Below are 18,902 nucleotides of genomic sequence, written 5' to 3'. Positions count from 1 at the left end.
TGCTTAACAAAATAACCGGGCAGAATGTAGTCCATAAGCCACTGAATCATAGTCTGCCAACCCGGAATGTAGGCCTGGAGTAACAATTGGGAGAGAAAAAAAAAAAGGAACCATTTTCCGAACCGTCCAGCAAAGAGTCTCCATCGGAACAAGAAAAATGCAAGAAGTGGGTGAAAAAATACAGCGAACCTTCTCCGTCTGCCGGGAGAGAGGATCTCCCAAGAGCAACTCGGCCGGTGAGATGCTCAGCAGCACCGCTTCAAGGCCCGCCCTGGTCGCCCCGTCATTGAATTCCCCAAACATCACCTCCCCCGTTGAGACCTCCACCACTAACACCCCGACGGTCGTGTCCAAGCTACTGCTGCTGCACAAGTCATCCCTTTCGACGACGCACATGAGGAAATTTCCGGTTCCGCAATCGTTCCCAACCTCAGGTCCGCCGCCCATATCCTCTGCCGCTTCTAGTGTTGCCTTCGTGTACAGTGCCGAGAGCTCCCTCGAGAAGGGGCCCATCCTGTTGTCGCCGTGAGCCTTCATAGCTGCCGTCTCCATCTGCTTCACAACTCCAACCTTGTACCCGGAATTCACGAGCCTCCTCACGTGGACGTTCAACCTGAAGGTTGGGATACTCGCCGTCAAGAAGTTGTGGTCCCTGTGGACGAAGATCCCCAGAATCCTAGCGGCCACCTCAGCGTCCTCGCCGAAGAACCTGTACCTATACCCGACCTCCACCATCAACAGGACGTCGGGGTACTTGGCCTTGAGTACCGCTACCTGCTGCTCCAGCGGCGTGTACTTCCGGCCGCTTCCCTCAGCCTCCGGCGGCGTCTCATCCTCCGGCTTCTTGTAGGGGTCATCGAGGAGCTTGTTGACGAACCTCTGGTGGAGAGAGGGGTTCACGGAGGGAATGGAGATTGGCGGTGCTTGTGTCGGTGCGGGCGTTGAGGTTTTGGGACGCTTGGCGGGAGGGGGGAGAGTAGTTGTAAGCTTGGACTGAGGTGACCAGGAGACGGTGGTGGCAGTGCGGGGTGGAGGAGAAGGGCATGCTGGCTGAGAGGCGGAGGGATGAGAATCCGAGAATGGGTTGGAGGAGGAGGGAGAGCTGGGGTCTGCAGGCTTCGGTTTGGGGGCGAAGAAGCGAGAGATCACCTGCTGCCGTTGCTTGCCCATCGCTGCGCAGGCCGAGGAGACGGTGTAATAGGGAAGGTGGTTATATGCATTACCACCCCGTACGGAGCGTCATACGTGAGGCCGGCAAAATAAAAATTGCAGTCCATTCGAACATCTAGGTGGTTTTCGGATGTCTCGCATTAAAATATCAAGAGCCCCTTTGAATGGCTGGTAGGAAGTTTCCAGTTTAAATACTGGCAGCAACTAACGGAACTAATGTTAACAAAAGTTGTTAAGTGCATCTGATACCGTAAGACCAGCATTAAACGCTTAAAACTGCATTCTCTCCATTCTCATTTTCTCTACTCTAGGCATCGGGCCGGCCCAGCAGCAGATAACGAGTAGGGAGCGGGCTCGACATTTAAAACTCGGGCCCGAGCGAGCTCGACATTTAAAACTCGAGCCCCGGTTCGACCCGACTCAAAAACCCAAGGTCAGCCCAATTAAATTAAAAAGATATTTTTAATATAAAATAATACCTAACAATAATTCATGGCAATAAAATATTATAAATATATATATAAATTAATAAAAAAATTTAAAAAAAATCATTATCGAGCTCGAGCCGGACTTATCAAGGCCACCAGAGCCGGCCCGATAACAAGCCCAGCCGGCCCGAGCCCGGGCCCAAGATGGACTGGGTATTGGGTACCTGACGGCAACACAGCCCGGTGCTCAGGCTTACCCATACATCAGCTTGCCCAGTGTTTTCTTCTCTTTTCCGCATCAGCTTAACCAACATCGTCCGTTTTCTTCTCTCTCCTGCATCAGCATGCCTAGCATCAACTCTCAGCCATGGCAGCCTAGCGTTGTCTCTCACCACAACAGCTCTCACCACAACAGCAAGGACGAAGGGAGGGGGGCGCTGGCCCTACCCCAGTGTATATATATATATATAAATAAAAAGTGAAAATTTTTAGTTTGGCCCGCCATCTCTTTCGCGCCCTCTCTGTCGCTCGCTCTGGCCCACCCTCTCTCTCACTCGCGCCCTCTCTCTCACTTGCTCCCTCCCTAGTCCCTGGCCCACAGCCAGGCGATCGCCCCTTTGCCTCTGAGCCGTCCTCCCCTGCCCAAACCTGCTTTAAAATGGACTGGCTAAGAAGACGTTGGAACACTCTGCGTTTTGCGATGCGACTACAGTCTCCGAGACTCTCTCTCTCTCTCTCTCTCTCTCTCTCTTTCTCTATTTGTGTGTGTGCATCCACCCTTTGTGACGAAGTAGATTCCCTGATTGCTTTAGATTTCCTGCCACTAGTTGATTGTGATTTTAATCCTCAAACATTAGTTTTTTGTTTAGCGAGGTTGAGATCCCTGATTTCTTCTGCTTTTTGTTTTGTATCGACGTGTTTTTTAAGGGTTTTTATTTTTTGTGACCGAAAAATGGTGTTTTTGTTTTCTGGCGACCGTTTTTGAGATTACACTACGTTCCAGGAATGAAATGCCACAAGGTATAATGCCTAATCTTGATCATGGAACTCTTCTTTTGAACTCAATTAATGCAAGAAGCCATAAAAGAGATAAAGAAAAAAAAATAAGGGAAGAAAAGAGGAAGGATTATAAAAAGAAGAAGGATTAGAGAAAAAAGAAATGGAGATTCTTGTTGACCATGCCTTATTACTGCAGTTACAATCTATTTTATAATGTAGCTTTATCGGGTCCATTTTCAAGAGAACTGGAGGATCTCTTCTCAGCCTGGGGTTGTCTTTTTTTATGGACTCGACTTACTTGATGTATGATGGTCAAACTATGACCTCATCTGTATTTCCAACTATAGGTGTACGTTGTATGATGTGGCTGTCTGGAATTCTTTTTTCTTGAAAAGCAATGCAGATGGGTGGTTGAACAGTATGCAGATGGTTTATTTGGTGCACTAGATAAATCTCTTGCTTAGATAGCATCTTGGGGTTTGACTCTTCCTTGAGTATTCTATTGGTTGAGTGAAGAGTCAGGAATATGAGAGGATGAACAATCAATATCAAAGAGTTCAAGAGATGATGATAAACTTAATAAATACAGGAAACATGACCTTAATATAGATGAAAATTCAAAAAATTATGTCCAACCCTTATGAACTACTGATATGCATCTTGTAGGTTGCTCCATGAACGTCAGATATTTCTCCTTCCATGTCTTTAGGATTCAATTGTAACACTATTCATTTATTTGTTCACAAGATGGAATGAGAAGTACTTCCTTTTGTTGATAAATAACATGTGGAAAGTTTCTCCTGAATGTGCATCCTTTTACCTGAACAGTTTAAAAAGTTGTGAGCCTGAATTCCTAATTTGCACTCCTAGAAGGCTTTTGGAGATCATTTCTTTAAAATCCCTTGAGATATCTCATGTTTCTTTACTGGTAAGAAACTGTTACACTTTCTATAGCATTAGCTAATTCATTTACTCAATTATGAACTTTACAACTATTTTCATGCTTATGCTATTCAATATAAATAGTTTTATCTCCATAGCTTTTAGCTCAAAGATGTTTATTATATTTTAATAAGATTATGTTGCTTGAACGTTTTACACTTTGTTTTCCTTCTTGAAGTTGTTATCAGAAAATACATTCTTCACGTGTCTTGAAGTACTGGAAAATGCACTTTTGATGTTGGACTGAAATTACTGAAAGCAAGACAGAATGGTGTTCTTTGTAATTTATACTCAATACATCATGAAGAGTGTGTGTGTGTGTGTATGTAGTGGCTCCATGTTGTATTTGTTAGACTGATAGAGAATTCTGCATGTGAAAATTTGTTTAGTTTTCATTTAGAATTGTGCACCTCTGATAACTACATGTACTTATATCCAAATTATTGTTCTAAGTTTTCTTATACTAATATACAAATCAGTATCAAAACCTTGATTTTTCACATATAGTTGTAAACTTTGACATAGGAAACACTTAAGATACTTATATCCAAATTATTGTGCAGGTGAATGAATGATAATATGTAACTATTTTCAATAAAAACATAACCAAAAATTGATTGTGTTACATAGAAAGAATGCAAAACTGCTAGTTTTAGGTAAGTAATATTTATTTTTTTAGTTTTGGAGTTTATATATGTATTTGTTTGTTTATTTTGAGTTGTAATATTTGTATGTTCACCTTATGCTCATTGCTCACACTTACCTCTCTGTAATAAAAATAGAACACCTTATCTGTTTAGGATAGATCGCACTTTGTGCTAATGACACAAGCAATTATTAAATATGTCGTAGGATAGGTCGCGCTTCACGTTCCTGACGTGGGCAATTATATAGGACATATGCTCATTTTCTATTATATATTATATATATAATATATTATAGTTCGTTGGACCGTTTGTCTTGCCCCTGAAAAAAATCTCGGCTCCACCCCTACAACAGCCTATCATCGTCTCTCTATCCATAGCAAGCTCCAACCAGGTAAGACACTCTCCCTCCCATTTTTCTTTGTCTTTGGGGTTTGCTTTGGCGGTCCATTAGCAGGAAAAGAGAAAGAAGAAAATGACATTGAGGGCAAACGATGCCTAGAGTCACTGCCCTCTCTCTCTCTCTCAGGTGCAGGGGAATGGGGTACAGGATCGTCTCTTTGCTGTGATAGTCTTGGCCTTTTTTGCAAACTATCTGTAGTGTTGTAGCATGGAATCGTTTTTCAATAAGTGGTGGGCTACCATCCACCAGCAAGGAACAAGGATCTAGAAATCCACGTCTAGGGCAGACATTGTCTAGGATTATCTCTCCATGAGAGTTTCAATTGGAGGAGATCGTATCTAGGATGAACGTCCCTGGCGTCGACGGATCTCCCTAGAGATGCGGAGAGACGAGATGAGAATTAGAAGAGAGAATGAAGCTACAATGCTACTCCTGACATTCCCATTCCACAACCCTTTGGGTGTGAGCCTAACCCAAATGCCTTCTTCGGCTTGCAGTTCCCTATAGCTGTTTTTGTTGTGGGGGGTAATTTGTATTTGATAGTTTGCAAGGTAATTTTAAACACAAGTAGGTTTGGATGAGATCTCACCTTCAAGTGCCTTGACCCAGATGTGCAAGTGTGTACAAATTATATGGTTGTGAGTCGTAGATGCTTGTTAGTATAGTTGTATGTGGAAGTATTAATTTGCTATAGCGTGTGACAATGGATGTTGTAGCAGAAATATCTAGGGAGGCAGAACTTCAAAAATGTTAATCAATGAAAATATTACAAGATTGGTTGATATATTTGGAAGCTTTACTGTCAATGGCAACAACAAACATATAGCATCCTACTTGTTTGACAATAGTGCTAGATTTAATGTTGATACAGACTCCAGCCATGACAGTCTTTCACACTTATGTTAAATGTTCAAAGTCTCCAACCATCACCAACACCTCAATTTTATGTTGGCCAAGCTCCTTGGCCTTCAACTAACGTGAACAATTTGAATAAGAAAAAAACAAAATGAAATTTTGATGAGGAAATTCACGAGATGATGAAAGCCAGAGTAGATAATGTCAAGGGTCTATATGAAGCTTTTAGGACTTGAAAATTTATAAATGATTGTACATTTATACTCCATGAGAGAGTGAAGAAGGTGAAATAGATGACCATTTGCTAGAACTTGCTTTCGACTTTTGGACTAACCTTTATCCTCAAGCAAGAGTTTCTTGATTGCTTCGTAAATTTGGATGATTATGTATTTTATCAAATGTCATACATTTATTGTTCTTGTTTTTTCCATTCATGCCTTCCATAGTCATCTTATATCAACATCATTATTGTTGACCTTTGTTTTGGTGAATTATATTTATTAATTTCTTAATGATTGTCTATGAGCAGTTCACATGTATTTAATCATAGTTGCATTATATAATTGGATATCTTTTCAATTTTACATGCAATTGTGCATTCATGGCATCAGAAGAAGAAACTGAGGAAATGTTAGTTCAACCAATCCCCATAAAAACGTACTTGACCATTCGACTCTTAATAAGGAAACATACTCGAATTGTTCATCCATGCAGGGATACGGGGTCTATGTTCATTTAAAACATAATAAATGGTCATCCTAGGAATTACTTAGATCTACTGGCATATTTCTTTTAGCAGTTGGACGCAACGTGTGCAATCGTGCTTGTCAAAATACATTTCAACATTCAGGATGAACAATAAGTAAGCATTTCAATCTTGCATTTATTGCTTGTCAAATAGGAGGTCGATATGTTCGATGGCTAGACAATGACATCCTAAGTAAAATTCATACGACAATCATTTCGATCCATTCATGTCTTCCTTAGTAATCTTATGTCAACATACAACAATAAGACATCTTTGCAAGCAATATTTGAAAATTTTGGAAAGCTAACGTTGATATTTTGAAAAATTCTTTGAAATTAATTAGTATTACTACCTAGCTAGAATTTTATCTCATCTTTATATATATATATATATATATATATATATATATATATATTATATTTCCCCTCTTTCTAAAATCTATATCTCTCTGTAATATTTTTCTCTCATTTTTTATTTAAAATTCCTCTTTTTACAAATTTTAATAAATATATGAAAATTAAAATCAAGAGATAACTTGGAGCCTTTTCGACTTCGAGTTTTTTTATGCAGGCCGAAAAGAAACTTGCTATACAAGAACCTAGGCTAAGTCTCCAATGTTTTATTGAGAAGGTTTTTATTTTTAAATTTTTTTAAATAAAATTCAAAAATATTCTCATATAATATGTAAAACATTGATTATTTTATTTATTACAAAGAAACTTACTTCTCCCACCATTGGGTATGAGAGAAAATCAAGTATAGCAAGTTAATAACATAAGAAAACTCTCTTCGGGATCCTTAATCGGGTGATTAGAAGAAATACTAAATGTAATGCATTTTAATATATACACATTCGTAGGGGTTTTCTTGGGTTAGGCAAATCCCAGCCTCAACAATTAACATAACGATAAAAAAATATCAATCCAAGCACTCATTCTTACCATTTGTTCATAGATTAATTGAAAAATCAATCAACTTATGCATGAAACATCATTTCAAACATAAACTACATGCATTCAATGAACAAAGAGAAAAAGGAAACATATTTCAATCCTAAAAAGAAAAATAAAATTTTATTTTACCTTGCTCAGGCTCCTGATGCACTCAAGCATAGTTTTTGACACTGAAGAAAAGATTTTAAAACTATCTTGTGTAGTTATGTGGAAATGAATAAACTAGAAAGAAATAAAAGAAAAAATGATTGAGATATTGACTACATATATCTAAATAGACTAGTTGGAAAGAGTGAAATTTCTTCTCTGAATGATCCTGAAGCCTTCCCAAGTGAGCTTCCACGGTGTTAAGGATGTCTCCCTAAGAGGTCTTCTCATGATCCCTTGAAGAGTGAAAGTTGAAATAGTTTGCTCCCAAGTTTGGAGAAGAAGACAAGAAAAGAATGAGAAAATGAGAGAAATAGAGAGAGATCTAGGAGAAAAATTCTAAGTCTTCAAGTGAGAAAATTATAGAAGTTCCTTAAGGTTTAGCTCATCATACCCGAGAGAAAAGATTTGAAGGTATAAAGAGTTTTAGAGCCAAAACTCAAAATTTTATTTTTTTTTAAATTTGACAAGTTTTTCATATGAATTTCAAGTCTTTTAGAATTATTTTTTATTTTTTTTATATAGGCCTTGACCAAAGGAGGTTGACACTTAACTCTACAAACACTCTTTCTAGGGTGTTGGCAGGGCTAGTGCCCACCCAACATGCCAAAAACCACCCTCAACAGGGCGGTTTTAGCCCAAAATTGGCCTACATAGGTGTGCGCATCTCAAATTTTGGTTTTTGGAGTGCTCCAGAAAATTGAGTTTTTGTTTTGAAAAATAGAGAGAAATAGACTCTCCCATCAGTATGAGGATCGACCGTTTCCAGCTCCTATACTCGGGTAATCAATCCAAGAACTAGGCTTATACTTGATGCATTTCGTTTTGGTTTAAACATTTTTTTCAATGTTTGAGAAAATATTGAAGATTTGATGTTTCAAATTTTTGAGAAAGTTTTGAATAATCTTTTGAGAGGGTAAAACATTTTGATTTGAGAAATTTTGAATTGAAAACTCTTTATAAATATTTGGAAAACTTTAGAGATCACTTTTAAAGTCACTTTATTGTTCTCCTAAGACTTTAATTAAGCTTAAGATTTTGCTAATTTGTTAGAGCTCTATCTCATCTTACTTAAGTTCTTTGGAGAAGTGTTTGTGATCATAAGTGATATTAAGTAGGTGTGAATGCATCAATGTATTGGTCCTATATGATTAGAAGAAAATAATTTACTCATACCATAATATTTCTCTAAAAGCATTCCAACAATAACATACATCTAAAATTTTTGTTTTTATAATTATCATAAATATTTTTATAAAGAAAAAAAAAGTTTTTGAAAATAGATTGAGGCTGTAGACCATCAAACATAATTCTAATATTGGGTCATTACTTGAATTTTGGTCTTGATGAAGTCGATAAATAAAAGGATCTTGAGAAAAAAATGTCCAAAAGAATGAAAAAGATGAAATACTCCCAAAAAAAGAAAGAGATTTCAAAGATCACCAAATGAAAGATTTTAAAAGAAGGGAGATATATATCTTTTATATTCTTATACCTATGCAAACTTTTGAAAATGAAGTCTTACAATAAATAGAGAGAAAAAAAAGAAATTCTTAAAAGAAAGAGAGAAAGGTAGAAAGAGAGAGATAGAAAAAGATGTACATGTACATATTATCAAATACACACGTATATGACAGTTTATAAAAGGAGATATTAATTTGAAGAAAAAGAGAGATTTTAGAGGATATATATGTATATATATATATATGAAATTTGTAGGAAAAGACATTTGACTTGAAAAGAGAAATTAAAGATTCTAGAAAGAGAAAATAAAACACATATATATATGCATTCATGTTCATGTGTATATGAAAATTTGAAAAATAATTGTAGAAACATAAAGAAAGAATGATGAAAAAAATCATCATGTATATATATATGTATATATATATATATATATATATATATGTTTTCATGAAGTTAAAAATCAAGAAATAACTAAAAATATTTCGACTTCACTTTTTATGTAGGCCGGAGAGGAGCTTGGGCTCATGCATGAGCCTAAGCTAAGTCTCCAAAGCCACTTAAGAAAGGGTTCTTGCTTTCAAAAATCTTTTGAAAAACATGATTTCAAATATTGTATATGTTATCATAAAAAATATTATTATTTTGTTTGTTACAAAAGAATACTTTCACAATTGGGTATGAAAGAAAATCAAGCCACATAATAAGACACTCACTAGGATTTCTAATTGAATGATTAAAAAAGAAACTAAAGGCAAGAATGACATGAAAATGCATATTAACATGTATATATTCGTGAAGGTTTTTTCAAGTTGAACAAACCTCAACCTCAAAAATTAACATAAGAATAAAGAAAAAATCTCAAATCATCTCATTCTCGCTATGCATTCACATATAAATAGGAAAAATTAATTGACTATGCGTGAATAATATCTCAAAACAAAGCAACCTTCATGCAAAAGAGATGACATATTTCAATCATAAAATGAAATATCATGTCATCTTGTCATGCTCCTGCTACACTCAAAAATATCTTCTTGACTCCAAAAAAAAGATTTTAAAGCTATCTCATATAGCCATGGGGTGATAAAAAAGAGAGAAAATAAAGGAAAGAAATTAAATGAGATATTGGTCACATACCTCTAATGAGAATGATATAGAAGATGAACTCTTATTTCGAAAGATCTTAGAGCGGTCACCGGTGACTAGGGATATTGTTGAAAAAGCAGCGCCTCTCGTCCACCGGTTTACCTAGGATGCCGAGGAGAGATAGCAACAGGGTCGGGCAAAGTGGGGAATGTAGCACCAGCTGAGACAATAGTCACCGCAGGTCGGGAGGTTGCCTGAGATGCCTAGGCGAAATTCGCAACAGAGTCTGCAATAGAACTCCTTCCACAGAGCTCGGATCTAGATGCACTTAGGCTCATTGGAATCATGAGGACGTTTGCTCTCATGCATGGCAGTTAGTTGCTTGGAATAGGGACTGTGTTGTATGACAGTGGCCACGAAACAGGATGTATCCTTAGTTGTCGCAGGCGTCACGGTCTGAGATTACCGGTAGACAGGTTCTATTCACAGGCTCGTTTCTCCCAGCTCACAACTCGGATTTAGATGTGTTATAGCTCGTTGAAAACGTGGAGAAGTCAGGCACGTGTGGAACGAACGAGAGAGTGAAACCTTGGTGGGTATGGATGGAAATGTCTGTGGACCAGGGACTATTTCTGTGGCTGTCACAGAACCCGCAGTCTGAACCTGCCAAAAGACAGGGTCTGCGTTGCATATCTACAGATTTTTATTCCCTTCTCGAATCTTCACGTACTATGGCTCGTTGGGACCATGAGGAAGTCAGAAAGACATAAAGCCCATTCTTGTGAATACCGAACAACGAGATTCGAAGATATGGCCGTAGAGCTGTATCCTGCTGTAATAGGGACAACGGTCACAAAAATAGGTAGCTGAAAAACTTGCTATTCCAGCCGACTCTGGCCACTTCTCCGGTCAAGCTCCAGTCCAATGGAACCGTAACACACTGCCGGTGCAGTCTGTGCAATATCACAACGATTGGTTGTCGGAGGTAACAGTGCCACTCAGATGATCAGTCACGGGAGGTGGAACTCTTTGCCTTGTGTGAATAGGGGAAGGGTTCTACAGGAAGCAGATCGGCGGCAGGAGATCTGATGGTTCCGCCCAATAGAAGTCAGAGCACCAATCGAGCTTGGGGCTCATCAGAACCACAAGAAAATGAGGAACTGACATGAGCACTTTGGTGGCATTTGGATGTTGGTGGTAACCATGGCGTCTGTTTGAACAGAGCTGTCGGGATACTCTGTTTCAGAGCAACGGCAGCCGAAGATCGAGAGATTCCGACCGACGGAGCTCTGTAAGTTTTTAAGATGATCGAATGCTGCTCATTTCTTCGTTGATGGGGGTTTAAATGGAACAAGGGAGATCCGCTCGCGTGTTGCTGTCCATTGGAGAGGGAATGAGCTAACACCTTGACCGAATGATTTCAGTCCGCCGGTTGTTCACGCCCTCCGTCACATGGGGCGCATGTTGGATAGTGGCCATTGAGCCCTATCTGGATATCTTGCAGTTACAAGCTTAAATAAGGAAACTGCCACTAATTAAGAGAATTAATTTCTTAGCCATAACTGTCCATTGCTGGGCATTGGGAAACCCTAGGAGGCGGTCTATAAAAGCTCAGCTTATTCTCTGCTTAGGGAGAAATTGTAAGATTAACTTAACCTGCGCCTCCTAGAAGCAAACCCATGAAAATCTTTGTTCTTGGTTCCTTTTTCTTCTCTCTCTCGTTTTTGTTGTTTTTGTTGTTGTGCAGGATTAAGTTGCAGGCAAGCCTCTGCGTTGAGATCCTAGGTGAGCGTTGAGATCCTGGGTGGAACGTCACAGTTCCAACATTGGTATCAGAGCGCAGGATTGACGAATCAAAGTAAGTTGTGTCTGGCTTTTTGATGTCTGTAATCTGCACATAAAAATATTGTCAATCCCCTTGAGCATGCTATTTTAGATCTATGACAATTTGTCGTTCTAAGTCATGGCACTTGATCTCTTCAACATGCTAGACAGTTTTAGAAACTGTACGCTAATGTCGCCAGTTTCAAGGTTCTATTCCTCCCCGATTGATCTAAGGTTCTGAAAAAAAAAACAGAACCTGTAAACCCTACGAGGGGAAGGCACAATCAAGTCGGGGGTGCGGAGAAGAAGGGGACAGGGATTTTAAAAAAAAAAAGAAAGAGAGGAATCAGCCCTTCATCGAGTGTCTGACTAGAAATTGTGCACGCCGGAGTATTTGTAGTTGTTCCTTTGAAAAATCGCCTGCTATTGCCGGCTCTACCGTGGGGCTGGAGGGGCTTGTTGAAGGAAGTGGGATCACTGGTCGACGCTGGGAGGAGTGGGCGAGAGCTGAGAGAGGGAGAGACTCTGTTCAGGAGGTAGTAGAACGAGGAGGAGGTGCGAGAGAGGGAGAGACCTGTTTGATGTGTTCGGGATTGGTGATCAGGCAGGAGGTGCTTCACAATGGGTCGTTGATATTAGCGCCACGCCATGGTGTTCCAGCCAGGTGGCAAACCCTCTCTCCACCACCGCGCATCCGCCTGCCCACTCTATCAGGTCCTCCAGCACCCTCGCCGCCCTAGCGTCCCTCCTTCCTTCTTCACCATTTTTTTTTTCAGACCGAAGTTGATCCCACAGAAGAAGTGCGAGAGAGACACAGAAAGCAAGTTCCTGGAAGAGAGAAGAACAGATTGTAACAGAGGGGCGGCACGGCGGGCGAAACCCTAGTAGAAGGGTTTTTTTGCGTGAAGAGGGGAGAGAAGTTCGTGAGAAGAGAGATAGGATCAGACGGTGAAATGGGAAAAACTCGTTTGGAGGGGTATTTATACTTAAGACCTAAAATTACAAAAATAGTCCATCTCTTTCATCAGTTTTCCAAAAGGGAGGTCAAATTTATTGAAAATTAAAGCTGCAAAACTTTTGCTGAAAACTTTTTCAAAAAAAAGCTTGCAAAAGTTAATTTCAACAAAAACCGGAATCTTTATAGAAATTGCGTAGCAATACCCTCAAATTTATTAAAATTTCTGAAAGAGGGTTCTAGGAAAACTTTTGCAATTTATGCAGAAAACCAAAGATTTATGTACAATTATGTGCTGGTACCCTTAGGCTTGTTAAATTGCCGGAAAAGAGTTCTGAAAATATAGTTTGAAAAGCAAAGGGAAATTGAGGTTCTAGGCATGCTTTAAAATATTATTGTCCTTGTATGATATCATTTATGTTGTTCTCCATATAGCAACGACTTCAAGAGTGGGAGCCTCAGAACAGGCGAAAACTGAAAAATGGTTAGCAACATGTTTGTATGATTATGCAATTTTGTTATTTTGTCCATACATGACCTAATGGCAGTATAAAACTAGTGTTTCTGCACAGACTAAAATCATATTTTGATATGGATATGATGTTGAAACATGTTTATATTGGATTTGAATTTGGATCCTCTTATTGATATTATTGTGTGTGGATCCACATTCGTAAGATCTGAATCTAAATAATCATTTGGAATTTTACTTTGGATCTGATTGTTGCTTAAGATCCATATTTGTATTCAGTTTGAATCATGACATATTCATATCTAAATTTGTTTGGATATTGGTCAACAATCCATATCATGTTTATGTTGGTTCAAATATATGTTATTATCCTTGCTTTACGGATATTCAGTCATTTTGGGTCCATGTTGATATTAGAAGTGATCAAAAACTTATCCATTTAGTTGTTGAATTTTTGGATCTCACATCAAACGTTGCACTCTTTTGGAGCATGATCTGATTTGACTTGTTCAAGATCTATATCTTGTTTATATTAGATATAAACATATTATGATGTGCATTGATTTTTAGATCTAATGGTTTTACAAGTTGTACATTTTCAATGTGAGAAGCACTATAGTGCTATAAGATGAGTTTCTATTGCTCCTTTATAAAACAATGTTCTTGGGGTAAAGTTTATATTACTATGGGTTTATCCTAGTTAAAAAGAATGAATATATCATTGTATGTTGGTATGCTAAGAGGATAAATCAATACTCTTAGACGTGATGAGATCCATATAGAATTGTGATTAGCTCATGACGGACTTGGATCTAGATTAATTTGTTTGGATCATTGGCTTCAGATATATGTACTAACATTGAGTCCAATATATCATGAAATATTTTCATTTGAAGCTTGTACTATAAGTTCTAGTACATGAAATTGTATTTGCGTTTAGCAGATATGAATTCAAATCATTCTAGAGTGCTATTGAACAAGGCTTTATTTACTATGTTGTTGAGGTAAACTTGTTTAAATGTACTTTCAAGAGGCGTAATGTAACACTCTTGAACTGAAACTCATATGAGTTTGGAATGTCTTTATTTGGAGACTTGTTTTATTTTGGTGATGAATTAGTATGGATATAAACGTGTATTATCACAAGGTAAAGAAATTTTTCTTGTTTCACCTTGTTCAAGAATTGGATTATTGTTTGGATCCAAATATGGTTATTAAAATCATGTTGTACAATACTTCATATGGATCATTTGTGTTTTGAAATTCAGATTAGTTGTATTGTGGATATTGCTAGTTTGATCCAATTTTTCACATTTGAACTAATGAAATCCACATTACATAAAGTTCAGCTTCAGACCTAAACTGACTTGTTTGGATATATGAAAAAAAAAATTAATATCCTATTTGTTTGGTTCCAATAAATGTTATCATGTTTGCCTTTGAATATGGTCATATTGTAATATGTGTTGTTATTCTAGATTCAAAGGTTATTATGGAGAATTATTGAATAAAACTTCATTTGCTTCTCTTTCTTAATAAAATGAATTTAATTTTTTAATGCATGTTTAAGAGATGTAATGTAACACTCTTGAATCAAAATTCATATTGGCAAGAATGTATTTATTTCAAACTTTATAGCACTAAAGTACTAGTACATGATAACTTGTTTTTCCGCAAAAGAGAGAAGAGTTAGTAATTATACAAATAATGTTGTTGAATCGTATTGTATAATATTTCAATGAGGATCATGCGTTTTAAAAACATATCAGTGGTATTGTTGATATTACTAGTTTGGATCTATGTTGATATAATCTGAATTCATGTGACTTTTGGGACTGAATCTTTTTATTGCTTGAGATCCACTTTACAGATTTGAATATATATATTTGGATATACCATTAAACATCCATATCCTATTTCTATTAGATCCAAGCATGTTATGTTATTTGTTCATTTGTGGATCGAACTATGTTAGCATGCTACTAAGCAAGTTCATGTTTGAGAATGAATTTGATTTTAATATTTGCCATGAGGTGTAATATAACAGTCATGAATATCATGAAATCCACACCGATTAGATCCATATTGAGATCTTTGGAGATCAAAATGCAAGTCAAATGCAGATCTAGAAATTAAAGAATATGTTTGCGAATACATATGTATTGAATACCTAAATGAAAGAATGGTATATGATGTTTTTTATGCATGAGATTGAGGTGTTTGAATAATAATAACAAAGATAATAATCCAGTGAGAGATCATAACGATCTACAGGAGGATCTGATTTATTCAGATGATCAGTCTGGCAATGAACCGACTGAGGAACAGTTTGACAATGAACCAACTGAGTAACAGTCTGGCAATGAACCGACTGAGGAACAATTTGGCAATGAACCAATTGAGTAGCAGTCTGGTAATGAACCGACTGGAGAATAGTTTGATAATGAACAAACTGAACATGATTCACATGAAAAACAGTCTGGCAATGAACCGAATAGGGAATAGTTTGGTAATAAACTAACTGAACATGATTCATATGAGGATCAGTCTGGCACTGAACCGACTGAGGAACAGTTTGACAATGAACCAACTGGGTATCAGTTTGGCAATGAACCAACTGAGCAAGATGCGTTCGATGATCAGTCTGGTAATGAATCGGCTGGAGGTCAGTGTGGTAATAAACCAACTGAACAGGAAACGTCTGAGGAACAGTCAGGTAATGAACCGACTGAAGATTAGTTAGACAATGAACCAACTGATCCGAATACCTCGTCATCTCGTTATCAGGTCATAAAAGACCTAAAGCTCTTCCTTCATATTTGAATGATTATTATGTATATCTGGCATAGGAGCTATGCTATTTAGCAGATATTGATGAAATGTCTGACAATCTGACATATGACGAAGCCATAAGCTCGCATGAATCGTCGGATTGGGTGAATGATATAAATGAAGAAATTGAATCCATAAAAAAAGAATAAAGTCTATGAATTAGTAGATCTTCCTAATGATAGAAAACCCATTAGATGTAAATGGGTGGTAAGGAAGAATTATACAGCCGACGGATTAGTCGAAAAATTCAAGTTTAATCGATTGAATATGCTAATAAGCGGTCAGGTAATGAACCGACTAAGAATCAGTTTCGTATTAAACGTCCGACTGAAGCTTATTAGTGATCTTAATGATCATCTTGAGGAATACATGAATGGAGATATTTGAATTATTGTTGCATGCATGTGTTGTCGAAGCTATGTATTGACCTCAATGGATTAAATGAAGCTCTTTATATAAGAAAGTACATTGATAAAAACTATAAAAGATGAGAAGTGCTTGTATAATAGACTATAAGCTAATTGCTCTTTCTGTTAACTAGTCATAATAAAGATTATGAGTTGTTAATCAGGTTGATGACTATGTAAATATTTGATAAGTGGGAGCACACTTGAATATGCTCTTTGCTATCTTACAAAGCTTTATATTGTTTGTCACATCTTAATGCATTGCATAAATGCTTTGGAACTCTTATTGTTAAAGGAGTTAAGTAATTGTGAAAAACAATAAAAGAAAAATATATCATGTGCTTTCAATGTATATTCATTTATGTTTTGGACTTGATACAAGCTCTTAATTTGGCTTGTAAGTACACATTAAAAATGTCTAAGTTGGCCTTGTTTTAAGGTAGTTAATTGTTTTCGGATTCATGAATGAAACAGAGAAGTATTTATATGTTTGCTAGCATTTTTAGTAAAAAGAATTACTATTGATTTATTTGCCAAGCATGTAGCCCATATGGGGCTAAGAAAATCCTGGTTTGTCTTTTTGTGAGATGGTCAAAAAGTATCCAGGTTGTTTTAATTGTTGAACAAGAAATTGTTGAACAAGAAGAGAATATGCAAGTACGTTTAAAATGCTTACAGGATTGCTAGCATTATTATCAAGAGAATTCTTGATGTTTTTGATGTAAAGTTTGGTTCATATGCGACTAAGTTTTAACATGTTACGATGAAAATACTTGTGCATGGAGAAAACCTTGTAACTAATGTACAATATATTGAATACTTGAAAGGATGCGAAGGAAAAACCATTGAATGAAAAACCTCGCTATAACACTTGAATAAAGTTTGTGTTATAATGATGGAAAACCATATAACTAGTTAAATAAAGAAAACCCACATATAGTGAAAACAAACTGGCGGTCTCATGGTCAAGTGGGAGATGTTGGATAGTAGTCATTGAGCCCTATCTGGATATCTTGCAGTTACAAGATTAAATAAGGAAACTGCCCAATAATTAAGAGAATTAATCTCTTGGCCATAACCGTCCATTGCTGGGCATTGAGAAACCCTAGGAGGCGGTCTATAAAAGCCTAGCTTATTCTCTGCTTAGGGAGAAATTGTAAAATTAACTTAACCTGCACCTCCTAGAAGCAAACTTGTGAAAATCTTTGTTCTTGTTCCTTTTTCTTCTCTCTCTCATTTTTGTTGTTGTGCAGGATTAAGTAGCAAGCAATCCTGAGCGTTGAGATCCTGGGTGGAACGTCACAATTCCAACAACGCATGCGGCTAGCACGACAGCGCCTATCGCACCACGATTATACACGACAACACTTGGCGCGATAGCACAATGTTGCACATCCATGAGCTGCTCGGCCAGGCACGTGGCAACGCTGCCTTTTCCCCCTTATTGGTCCATTTTTGGGCCAATGTGGAGGGTTGCGACCTCCTTGACCTCTTTAGCTGGGGCAAAATGATCTTTTGTAAAAAAACACGAGTCCGGCTCCATTTTGGGTGGTTCTTGTTTTGTCTGAGATCCAGATTGTGTTCGCTCAGTTGCGAAAGTATTCTGATTGATCCCTAAGGCTCGGATCAAGAATTAGATGAATGTTTTGGGCTTAGAACACATTTTTAAGGTTTTGGGCGCAAGATTGAAACACAAAACAAAGGGGGGGGGTTTATGTGCCCTCGTGTGCCACTAAATAGGGTTTGAAAATTGTTATTTTAGTCTAAACTTGGGATTTTGAGTTGAAATTCTTGATTTGGATCCAAACTTTAATTTTGGATCTAATTTGAGTCCGAGAGCAGCATTATGGATCCATTTTCCCAATTCAAACCCGATTTCGCTTGTTAGGCTCAATTGCGGACTTTGGCTTCATATTTTTGGATCAAGGTGTGAATTGTGGATCTAAGATGTGGATTTGGATTAATTCTGGATCTAAAGTTGGATTTTGGATTTAAACAGTGCATTTGGATTCAGATATGGGTCTACAAGTCAATTTTGGATATAGGGTTGAGGTTTGAATTTGGATATGGATCTAAAGGTCTGTTTTGGATTTATGGTCAAGATTTGGATTTGGGTAGGATCTAGAGGTCTTTTGGGGTGAGGATTGTATTTGGATATGGATCTAGAGTAGGGGCCTGTAAAACTCAGGCTCGGGCCGAGCTCGGTTACAATAAAAAATATTTTTTAAATTATAAATTATAAAATATATTTTAAATAATAAAATATATATTATTAAATTTTAAAAATAATAAAAAAATATTTTTTAAATATTACTGGGCCCGTTATGGTATGGGCTGGGTACCAGGCCCCTGCCGGCGGCCGGCGGCCCAGCCTGGCAGGCACCCATAATCTAGAGGTTTCTTTTTGGGTGAGATTGGGCACAAGATCCCAATTTAGATCCAAATTGCTGTACAAACGATTGAAGTCACTGAAAACCTTTTGAAAAAATTACAATGTTGGTGTTACTTCTATAATTTCATCAGATCTCAAATTGTGTATATATATATATATATATATATATATATATATA

General features: G+C 37.4%; 1 protein-coding gene and 1 long non-coding RNA gene across 2 annotated transcripts in view; both read right to left on the bottom strand.

The window, feature by feature from the left end:
- The window catches only part of LOC116265976 (DNA mismatch repair protein MSH3), a 46,031-nt gene extending 43,266 nt beyond the window's left edge, over nt 1-2,765 (bottom strand). The window contains exon 1 of the mRNA XM_031646996.2: nt 190-2,765. Within this exon, the coding sequence (XP_031502856.1) occupies nt 190-1,170 (981 nt within the window). The 5' untranslated portion in view covers nt 1,171-2,765. The remainder of the gene's footprint in view (nt 1-189) is intronic.
- A 4,361-nt stretch (nt 2,766-7,126) lies between these two features.
- On the bottom strand, nt 7,127-13,121 carry LOC116265345 (uncharacterized). The gene is made up of 3 exons (XR_004175027.2): nt 12,241-13,121; nt 9,894-11,733; nt 7,127-7,525 (listed from the first exon to the last, which is right to left on the bottom strand). It is a non-coding gene; the product is annotated as an uncharacterized LOC116265345 (long non-coding RNA).
- Between the last annotated feature and the right edge of the window lie 5,781 nt (nt 13,122-18,902).

The sequence above is a fragment of the Nymphaea colorata genome, chromosome 12 (genome assembly GCF_008831285.2).
Source record: "Nymphaea colorata isolate Beijing-Zhang1983 chromosome 12, ASM883128v2, whole genome shotgun sequence".
NCBI lineage: Eukaryota > Viridiplantae > Streptophyta > Magnoliopsida > Nymphaeales > Nymphaeaceae > Nymphaea > Nymphaea colorata.
This window is presented reverse-complemented; position numbering and strand designations above follow the sequence as displayed.